The sequence below is a fragment of the Cervus elaphus genome, chromosome 5 (assembly GCF_910594005.1).
Source record: "Cervus elaphus chromosome 5, mCerEla1.1, whole genome shotgun sequence".
NCBI lineage: Eukaryota > Metazoa > Chordata > Mammalia > Artiodactyla > Cervidae > Cervus > Cervus elaphus.
In genome coordinates, this window is record NC_057819.1 from 94,758,147 (window position 1) to 94,768,278 (window position 10,132).

A 10,132-nucleotide genomic window follows, 5' to 3' on the forward strand; every position below is an offset into this window, starting at 1 on the left:
CCTGCAGCTCGGGACAGGATGGTGGCTGTAAAAATGCCACCCTGGGGTTACAAGTCTGTGGTCACCACAATGACTTCCAGATCTGATTCTACCCCCCCCCCTTTTTTTTTAATGGAGTTGAGATTTTTTTTTTTTTTTAAACTTATCTTCAACAGTAAAGATCTCTAAGAAAAAAAGAAAGGTATGTTTGGGGGATAGGTATGTATGTATGTGTTAGTCACTCAGTCGTGGTGGACTCTGACCCCATGGACTGTAGTCCACCAGACTCCTCTGTCCATGGAATTCTCCAGGCGAGAATACTGGCATGCATGCCCAGGCACTTCAGTCACGTCCAATTCTTTGCGACCTGATGGACCATGGCCCACCAGGCTCCTCTGTCCATGGAATCCTCCAGGCAAGAATACTGGAGTGGGTAGCCATTCTCTTCTCCAGGAGAATCTTCCCCACCCAGGGAATCAAACCCGAGTCTCCTGCATTGCAGGCGGATACTTTACCATCTGAGCCACCAGGGGAGTCCAGGTATGTATAGCAGGTAGCTGTAAAAGCCGGAGGGTGACTGAGAACCACCTTCTCTTCCAGGAGCAGGTAAGGGGGGCTGCTTGGTCCCCTAGCCTCAAGTGTGTCCACTTATCCGAGCACAGGGAGTCTGTTCTGCTGTTTTGGCACCAGCCAAGCTTCAAGTGGTAATTGTCAGCCAGACTGTGTTTTTTCCTGTTGCCTAATTAAAGACACTAAAAAGCTGTTGTCTCCTCCTGCTGCCTTGTTGCAGGGCAGCAAAGGGAATTCTGCAGCGATAGAGACATAGTAGAGCATGCTGGATCCAGTAAGGTCACCAGAGGGAGGAAGCTACACACACGCACAGGCGTGTCCACCTGGAGAGGCCTTGGAATGGCAGCTCTGGGAGGGGCCCGAGTGAGTTCCTGGTCCAGCCCCTCCAGGGTGCCGGCATTCTGTTTCACTGTGAACCCCCACCCCTCCTTGGGCAGGCCCCTGCTTGCCGGGCAGGCCCCTGCTTGCCTGCCAGGACCAGGACCTCAACAGGACAGAAGTGAGGGATGTGGGTTGTGGCAGTGCCCCTGCAGCTTCTCTCCAGATGCTGCTGTGTAGACCGAGGATGGGCTGGAGCTCAGGATCTTCCATTCACCCTGAAGCAGCTGTGTCCAGTGAGCCCTAAACCTAAGCCCCTCGTTGCTCACCACCAACCCCTGTTGAGTGCCCACTGCTTCCCTCCAAGCAGGCTGCTCAAGGGGAAGTTCTCTGCAGACAGATGGCTATTGTTTGTTAGCTTCATTATTGGTTATTCATTATTAGTAAGTAGTGCATGTGTGAGGAGGGAATATTTTCCAGGAAACAGTAGGCTCAGATGTAGGGAAGTATGATACGGAGTCTACTCTATGGCTGGGATTTCTCCTACTGGAGAAGTCTGACATCAGGATGTTCTAGATACACCTTTAGTGTGAAAGCATGAAGAGAAGTCATTATGCTTCATTGTTCAGCCTGTGTCCCACCCCCTGGGCCTTCTGGAATACTTTCCCAAGTCAGGAAATATGTGACTAGATTTAGGTAGGATGTTTCTGAGGAGCTGTTGGGTTTCCATGCAATCATGTGCCTCCTCCCGAAAGCCTCTGTCCCTCAGCCTATAGACCAGTGTGCAGCCAGCCTCATGTCTGATTCCTGGGTGCGCTTGCCTTACACAAGTAAGCCAACCACATGGGGCTAGAAGTGGGATACAGGAGGAGGCATGGTTAAGACCCAGGCCCCCAAACCAGATCACCTTTGACATCAGAGGATATGAACTCCCCAGCTAGCCAAACCACTCTCCGGGCCTGCAGTCACAGAAGGGCAAGCAAGGCTGGGAGGCCAGACCCTGCTGCAGCCTCATCTCCTCAACCTGTATTCTCTCCTTGCATTCTGAGGCAGCAGCAGCTGTGGGGATGGTCCTCTCCACCTTCTCTGTAGTTCAAACGGTAAAGAATCTGCCTGAAATGCAGGAGACCGAGGTTTGATCCCTGGGTCAGGAAGATCCCCTGGAGGAGGACATGGCAACCCACTCCAGTATTCTTGCCTGGAGAATCCCATGGACAGAGGAGCCTGGTGGGCTACAGTCCATGGGGTCACAACTGAGCGACTAGCTCTAGCACCTCTGCAACCTCAAGGCCTCAGCTGAAAAAAGTTGCTCTTCCCTACAAATGTGGCTAGGACAGAACTGACACCATCGCTATGTGCAAATTTTTGGTACACGTGCTTTGGGCAGCGTCCTGGCTTCCTGAGGCTTTCATTGCTTGCAGCGGCTCCAAGGTAACTGGGGACCCTGGTTCAGGGACTGTCAAGTCACCCACAGCAGCACATCAGCTTGTCTGTTCATCTGGCTTCTAGCATTATTTCCTTTGCATGTTCACTGATGTAAGATCTTGGAGTTAAAAGGTGTTTACATGAGTGTTTTCTTTAAAACACGTTTTCCAGGTGAGCCAGCCAGGTCAGCTCCCACAGAGGATTGGCCAAGAGGGGTCCACAGTGCAGCAGATGATTTTCAGTACCAGCCAGGATGTGGTGCTGTTTCTGGGGTCTTCGAGTGATGTAACAAAAAAAGTGGAGCTAAAGGCAGCTCAGCTTGTGGTGACATCTGGTGTTGTTAATAACCCTGGGGAACATGCTAGGAGGTCCCAGGTGAAACTGGTAGAAACCAGTTCCCCAAGGTTGGCTTATCCTCTGGGCCTTAATGACTTTTTTCCCCCCTTAATTGGCATGTAATTGCTTAACACTGCTGTGTTTCTGGTACAGCAAAATGCATCAGCCATACATATGCATATCCTGTTCCTTGGATTTCCTTCTCATTTAGGTCACCACAGAGCGCTGAACAGAGTTCCCTGTACTATACAGTAGGCTCTTATATATGTATGTCCGTCTACCAATTCATCCCATCCGCCCTTCCCGCCTTGGTATCCATACGTTTGTCTGTGAATGACTGAAATTCTAAGGTGCGATAGCAACCGAGGCTGGGGAGGGATAAGGGCTTTCATGCCTCCCGTCTTGAAACTCCTAAAGGGCGATGCGGTGGGTTTCCAATGGATGTTCCAGGCACCTGGGGACATCAGCATTTGCTGAGAGCTGCTTTCCCAGAGGCTCCATTCAAAGGAAAAAGATGTGCTAGTTTTTTTCTGTAGCATCTGCTTCCCGTTTCTGTACATTTCCTCCTTAGTTTTTGGTCCAACTTTCTGTACTTTTAAGATTTTTGCTGAGAATGAATGACAGTGTGGATGGATCTCTCACTGCAGCAACTCTGAGCTTGCTTGCCACAGGCCCAGGGTGGTGGAGGGAGACTTGACTCCAGTCTCCTGATTGCAACTTGCATCCAGGAGAAATCCCCACCCCTCCCTTCAGCGTGGGGAGTCGTTTTGAGGTGTGACTGCCCCCTTGTGGCAGATCCCACCACTACAGCTACGTGCAGCACAAAGGCAAGGGGCAGCTTGGCCAACCTTCTGAAGCTCTGAAGGCTTCTTTCAGCCGAGCAATGTGCTGCTCAGTTTTCATCCCTGTTTCCTGGGGAAATGGTGACATAAATATTGGTAAAAAACTGAGAAGGATTCAAGATAGCTAATTTCCATCAGTAGGTAAAAAACTTCACCACCACTTGCTCCCCCATGATCATTTAAAAGTAAAGACTGCCCCTTCCCTCTGGTAAATTATACCCAGAAATATATAAAGAACTCACAAGGCATGGTATACAAGTCATTGATCCTAAAGTGTAGGGGACGCAAATTTCTTTTCCTTCTTACACCCAGGGTGATAAAACCAGCATAGAATGACTTGCCAGGTATGCTCTTTTGCAGTGCTGTTTTTCTGAACAAAGACAAGATCTAGGGTGTGTTGTTCTTTCATTGGCTTTTATTTTGCGACAAAAATCAGCAGGGACAAAAACCCCAGGGATAAAAATAAGAGGAGCCTCATTTCAGTGATGTATGTTTCTTTAGCACTTTTCCAAGGTGCTGGGAGACGTCTGTAGAGTGGTATTGTTCTCTAGGTTGCCCCCCCACCATTTCACCTGCAGGCATTGTGGCTGTGAAGTTGGCAGAGGCCACATGCAGCCTTTGTGGGCTCAGCACAGTACAAAGGCTGTGGGCTCTTCTAGTTTCTGAAGGCTGATGGGGATAGACGCTCTCAAGAACATTCCAGGGGCCGCTGTCGCCCAACATTTATGTGGGGCCCCGGGCAGGTCCAGACCAGAGCAGCTTCCAGCCTGTCAGCCTGAGAGAGCACAGCCAACCAGAAATTGTTCCTGCAAACCCCACTCCTCCCCAACATAACAAAGCAGTCCCACCGGGGCCACTTAAGGCACAGCCGTGCATGACCTTTTGGTTTTACCAGGGACCTGGGCGAGGTGAAGGGGTTGGGAGAGGTCCCCAGTTTCTCTGGGGCATGCTCTAACTCATTGGACCTCCCCGTGACGGGCAGCTGAGGGGCTCCCAAGGAACCCCAATCAAGGCAGGAGCCACCATACGGAAGGGAGGTGCTCACACTACACTGCCAGCATCTCAGTCTTCAACCATATTCTCTGTGGCTGCAAAAACACTGCTTAAAAGTCGGTCCCATACTCTAGTCCCACCCCCCGCTTCCCACAGTGACTTACAGTGATCGCCACCTGCCCCTGCCCTCATGTCCCTGGCTACATCCCACTGGCACTCAGTAGGGATTCAGCCTGCCCTGGCTTAAGAGAAGAACAGCAGGGTCTTGCTGCCGAGCTGTGGGCTCAAGGGCCCTGAGCGTTCATCCTCAGAACTTCCGCCCCTCTCCCGTGCAGGAGCCTCTGTTCACACAGCACCAAGAACATTGCTGTTCTGTTTATGCTGGACAAGGGGTTAACGTAAACAAGTCATTCCATTTAACCAAAAGGGTTACACAAAGCAGGACTAACGGCAGGAAGCTCTTACAAAGAGTATGGCTTTGTTGAGAGATGCAGGGTTAAGCTGAAGATTTAAAAACTGTTTTTTCCTTTTCTGAACCAAGAGTCTTCAAAAAAATATCTGCAGAGATGCTAAGAAGGTATAATACCAACTGATGAATTCAGCTGTTTCACCAGAAATGGGGGAAAAAACTGTGTCATACATAAACAGTGTCTAAGTCATGGCCTGAATGAGTAATCAAAGAGATTAACACAGCTGAGCCAGAAGAACCATTGTTAATACTACTGAATGCCATCACCTGTACCCTTAGCTTCCTAGGTCATTAATCTCTCAGCAATGTCCTCACCACTAGGCCAAAGATGAAAAGATGGGTGTTGAGACCCACTGACCACACTGAAATAAATAAAGCATTTTAACATAATCTTCTGGTCTGCACTTCACAGGGGCTTACTCTCCATTGACCAATGATCAGAGGAGTAAGTGACCATGCCTGGTCACTCTAACCAGCCCTCCCTGACTGCAAACACCTGCAGTTGTGGAGGGAGGGGTCCTCCTGCCCAAGATGATGCCTTTAGCAACTTTCTGGGCACAAAGATGTTCTTTGGTGGACAATTTTTAAAAACGTAAGAGCCATGAGGAGCACTTACTTCTGCTGTCTCTTACCCACCCACACACATATATAAAAACCAGTGGGAAGATGGGAGACCTCAGGAGGAATTTTGACCTTATTTTTGAGGCTGAGCAGAAAGTCATGGAAGTTCTTATTTTTCCAATAACCACAGAGACGTCAAGCTGAGGATGGCTTCCACACGCTGTCCTCTCAGTGTTAATGCCTGTCCCTGCTCAAGTGTTCCACCCTCTCCCGCAGCTGTCTTTTGCCTTCAAAGAGCAGGATGCTCGCGGCCATGGCTGAATTCAGGCTGTCCACGCCGGGCACGACGGGGATCAGCAGCCTCCCACCCCCTGTGCTCTCGGCCAACTGCAGGGACTCCAGGCTCACGCCGTGGGTCTCCCCACCTATCACCACGGCCGCCGGTGCCTCTGTCCAGTCTGAGTCGTAACTCTGGACCTCGAGTTTAGGGAGCCAGTCTTGACTCTCTCCACTCTCTAGATCATCCTCCTCTTCCTCATACTCATGAAACTTCTGTGGGCGTTGGTCACGTACCCAGCCGTAGTCACTGGCCTTGTTAGACCCCTGGGCCTGGGCCTGCATGTGAAGGCCACAGTTGTCGGCCACGTAGACGCGGGCGTCAGCAGGCAGGTGGTCGGGCACTGCCTCCCAGTCCAGGTTGTTGATAATGGGCACCTGGAAGTGTGCGCCCATACCTGCCCGTAGCACTTTGGGCTCCCAGGCGTCCACACAGCCTAGCAAATGAAAGAGGATCCAATTAAGATTACGAACCTGCCCAGACAGGGGACTTTGAAGGAAGTCAGATTAATTCTGGATCAGGATAAAGCAAAAATGTCCTATCATGGCCTTGGTGGCTGGGACCTCTGCCTCCCCAGCTGTAGCAGCGTCCAGCTGACACAGATTTTATTCATTCCTTCAACATTCACCACACAGAATTCCCTGGAGGTCTAGTGGTTAGGACTTCATACTTCCACTACAAAGGAGCATGGGTTGGATCCCTCATCCGGGAACTAAGATCCGGCAAACCATGCGGCATGACCAAAAAAAAAAAACCTCCCACACACATGCCAGACATTTGGACAGGAGATGGGAGAGCCTTAAAATCCCCAACCTCAAGGAGCTTGTAATAGAGTGGGCAATGGTGTTGGGACAACATTTCAGCAGGTGACTGTATTATCAGTAACAACTAAAGTTAAAAAAGCATGAACAGGGTAATAGAAAACCATTGTACGCAGCATGGCAATCAGGGAAAAACCACCTGGAGAACACGATGCTGAGCTGGATCGTGAAGGACAGGAGCATCTTGTCAGGGAAAGACCAGAGCAGAGGAGTTATAGAAGCAGCAATTAGTCCAAACACTGGAAGTATGATAATCGAGTCAATTAATGGGGATGAGGTGGGAGATGAGTCAGGAGGCAGGAAAGGACCAGTTTAAAGGAGGCTGGTGTGCCCAGCCGAGGGGTTTAGGGTTTCACCCAGAAGACAACATGTCACCAAAGCATTTTAAGCAAAGTAGGAACAGAATCTGGTTTATATTTTAGAAAGATCCATTTGGCTTCAATGTTGAATCTGGACCGGAGCAAGGAAGACACTATTAATGGGGAAATTACAGCAATCCTGGGAAAAACCAAGGCCAGAGCCCTATCCTGCACACACCCTGTCTTTGCAGTCGTGCTAAACACAACTGCCTCCATGCATCAGCAGACACAAAGCCCTTCCCAGTGCCACAGGCCAGGAGACAGCAGGACTGGGGCACCACATATCTACTACCCTCCCTGACTTGTTAGCACACATCTCCTCATTATAAGTTATCTTAAAAGTTAATCTGTCAAACTTCAAGAAAGGTTAAGTAGGCAAACCAAGTTCAAAAAGGAAAAAAAGATGTAGAGAAGGTAACACTGTCTACGTGGGTCCCCAACCACAGGCTCTCCCGAGCACCATGGGAAACGGGCTGGGAGGTGGGCTGTGTGCCAAGAGGCTGGCAGTCGGGGCAGAAGAGGTGCCTTCTAGTCTGACTTCTCCACCCAGTTAGGATTAAGGGACAAGCTGAGATTCCTCCTCATCCTCGGGTCCTCTACGTTGGGCATCACATCAGGTGTTCCCCGCCTTTCTCTACCTCTCCCATACCAGCCACCAACAACAACGTGGCAACTGCCTGCCTGGGTGATACAAGTCCATTTCCCCAAACCACACTTGCTCTCAGAGCTCTCAACAGTGAGGCAGGTGAGCGGGGTATGGATGTAGGGATTCCGAGTCTCACTTTCATGCTGGCAGAGAGATGCACCCCAGGGAAGGGTGATGGGGGGAAAGAGCTGGGAAGAGCAATACAGGCGAGTCTCAGTAATGGGACCACTTCTGTTTACACCGAATGGCAGCTTCACTTTCTGATGGATGATCCTCTCCCTCCTCCTCTTCCCAGGCCGCTATAGGTCTGTTAGGCACGTCCCAACTGTCAGGCAAGGCTGTTTGGAACCAAGGCTACAAATTTCTCTTTATGATGAGAGGACAGAACCAAGTGTTAAAACCGGTATCTATTTCTTCCCTAATTAATTTTAAGTTCTTTTAAAAACCTAGCAGGTGTCAAAATAATTTTAAAGATAATCAACAAGAATGAGCGTGCCAGGCATGGTGCTGAGTACTTGACATTCATCTCACTTAACCCTCAGAACAACCCTACCAGGTAGATCTGTTACGCCTGCTTTACAGATAAGGGAACTGACGCTCGCAATGCTGCTCACTTACACAGAGCTACCAAGGGACAGATCCAAGAACCAAATCCATACACATCTGCCCACGGAGCCAGCTCACTTACCAACAGTCACCTAATCCACCCAGTAACAGGCGATCTTACCTTTGGTGAGTAACACTTTGCTGCAGCCTGCCCCAGCAGCAGATCGCAGAATTGTCCCTAGGTTCCCAGGGTCACGGAGATTGTCACAAATCAACGATATGGGCAGTGTGTGGCGAAGCTGAGTCTCGGGGTATGTCATCTTAACATGGTCAGGTTTGGCAAAAATCCCTGAGGAAACAAGAAATGTGGTTCATTTGTCTGATGTGGGTATGGGGAGTAATTTGACGTTTTGGTTATTTATCAGTCTTGGTGTATTTGTAATTACATACTACATGTAAACATTCTGGTTGGAAAAATTCAGTGTGCTCCCCTCCCCAACTCCCTCATAACTGCCTTCAATAGTGGAATGTATGCTTTCAGAACTTCTTCCATGCACTTCCCTACATGTATGTCCATCTACCCATATATAAGTGCTTTTTCTTTTGTAGTAAAATCACACTCTATGTAATTATTCTGTAATCTAGTTTTTTTTTTTTTGGTCACACTTAAGTGGCTTGCAGGATCTTAGTTCTCCCACCAGGGAATGAACCTGGGCCCACAGGCAGTGAAAGCACCAGGTCCTAACCACTGGACTGCCAGAGAATTCCCAACATTTTCTTAAGTTTCAACTGGACATTAAAGGTTGAAGTGATCCCCAAAATATAAGGTCTGAGGAGAAGTGATTATTCCCTACAGACTATAAAAACTCACAATACAAATGATGACAGAAAACTGGCTTCAGTTTCTACTTAAAATACAAGATTCACAGATTTGGAAACTGTGCTACTGTAAGAAAAGGTTAGGCCCAGTAATATTTTGAATTTCATCTAAATTTGTTGCCCTGAGACAAGTATGAACAAATAATCCCAAGTCTCCCCTTCTACAGACACATTGAATAACCACTGACCCATTATTCCCTGTGGTGTTACCAGGTCGGACCAATCCTTGATATCCTCAAATTTCACCTTAATGAGGCTAACACCTTTCAGCTTTTCAATGGGCAGCTCCTTTATGTATTCCAGACGGCTAAAGAAGAAAACTTTCGGCACAGCACCAGCCTTGAGAGCGTCTGCAATCAGCCTACGACCTTCCAGAAGGATCTTCCCCTGCTTTTCTCGAAATGGCCTGGACTTAACTATGGTCATCACACTGCTGTGGGTGCAAACAAAAAGATGCGTAATTACCAACATCCTCATTAGAGACACATCGAGCTCTAGCAGACATGAAGAGCTTCGTAGGGAAAGAAACAAACGAACTGTTAAAAAGACACTTATTCTGCCCTCTATGCATAATAAAAACCAGCGAGGTGTGCTGCACGAAGTCCTCCAACGCAAGGAAAGAGGTCAAGGTCTCGCTCTGAGGAGGGAGGAGAAACGAGAAAACTCGACAAGCCTCGGGAACACATCACCTCAGCCTTTTGTCTCCAGGGAAAGCCTTATCATAGCGAAGCCCCGACTCTTCCCAGGTGCTGAGCGTCTGAGATGCTGGCCCCTGAATCTGCTGCTTCTGTCGCTGCTCCCGGGGACTGGCCTCTGCCGCCGCCTTCCGAGGCTGTTTCCCGGGATCGAGCTTCCGTCCCACAACCTCACCAGATGGAAACAGCACTTTCACGGGGCTCCGCCGCAGTGCCCGGACCCAGCGCCGCGCATCGAGGTCCCAAGCCTGCACCACCGGCAGCAACGGTCGCGTAGCCCATCCCACGCGTTTCACCAGCGCCGCCATCTTCCCCCGCCCCGTGGGCTGCGTCACGAAAGCGCGCCGGCGGCGGAC

At 49.6% G+C, this 10,132-nt stretch overlaps 1 protein-coding gene across 2 annotated transcripts; it reads right to left on the reverse strand.

Annotated features, from left to right (window-relative positions):
• Positions 1–3,865: 3,865 nt before the first annotated feature.
• MRM3 (mitochondrial rRNA methyltransferase 3) lies at positions 3,866–10,084 on the reverse strand. 2 transcript variants are annotated; one of them, XM_043903309.1, is made up of 4 exons: positions 9,771–10,084; positions 9,270–9,514; positions 8,384–8,551; positions 3,866–6,266 (listed from the first exon to the last, which is right to left on the reverse strand). In XM_043903309.1, exons 1-4 carry the CDS (start codon positions 10,082–10,084, stop codon positions 5,728–5,730), a joined length of 1,266 nt encoding a protein of 421 aa, XP_043759244.1. In that variant the 3' UTR covers positions 3,866–5,727. The 2 variants fall into 2 exon arrangements, with proteins under 2 accessions (XP_043759244.1, XP_043759245.1); XM_043903310.1 differs by lacking the exon at positions 9,771–10,084 and having other exon boundaries at positions 9,328–9,462.
• Positions 10,085–10,132: the final 48 nt, after the last annotated feature.

Coding starts and splice junctions, on each gene's coding strand:
- MRM3 (XM_043903309.1), bottom strand. CDS start 10,084: ATGGCGGCGCTGGTGAAACGCGTGGGATGGGCTACGCGACCGTTGCTG. Junction 9,515..9,770: donor CCTGGAGACAAAAGGCTGAG/GTGATGTGTTCC, acceptor TTGCACCCACAG/CAGTGTGATGACCATAGTTA. Junction 6,267..8,383: donor CAAAGTGTTACTCACCAAAG/GTAAGATCGCCT, acceptor TTCATTTGCTAG/GCTGTGTGGACGCCTGGGAG.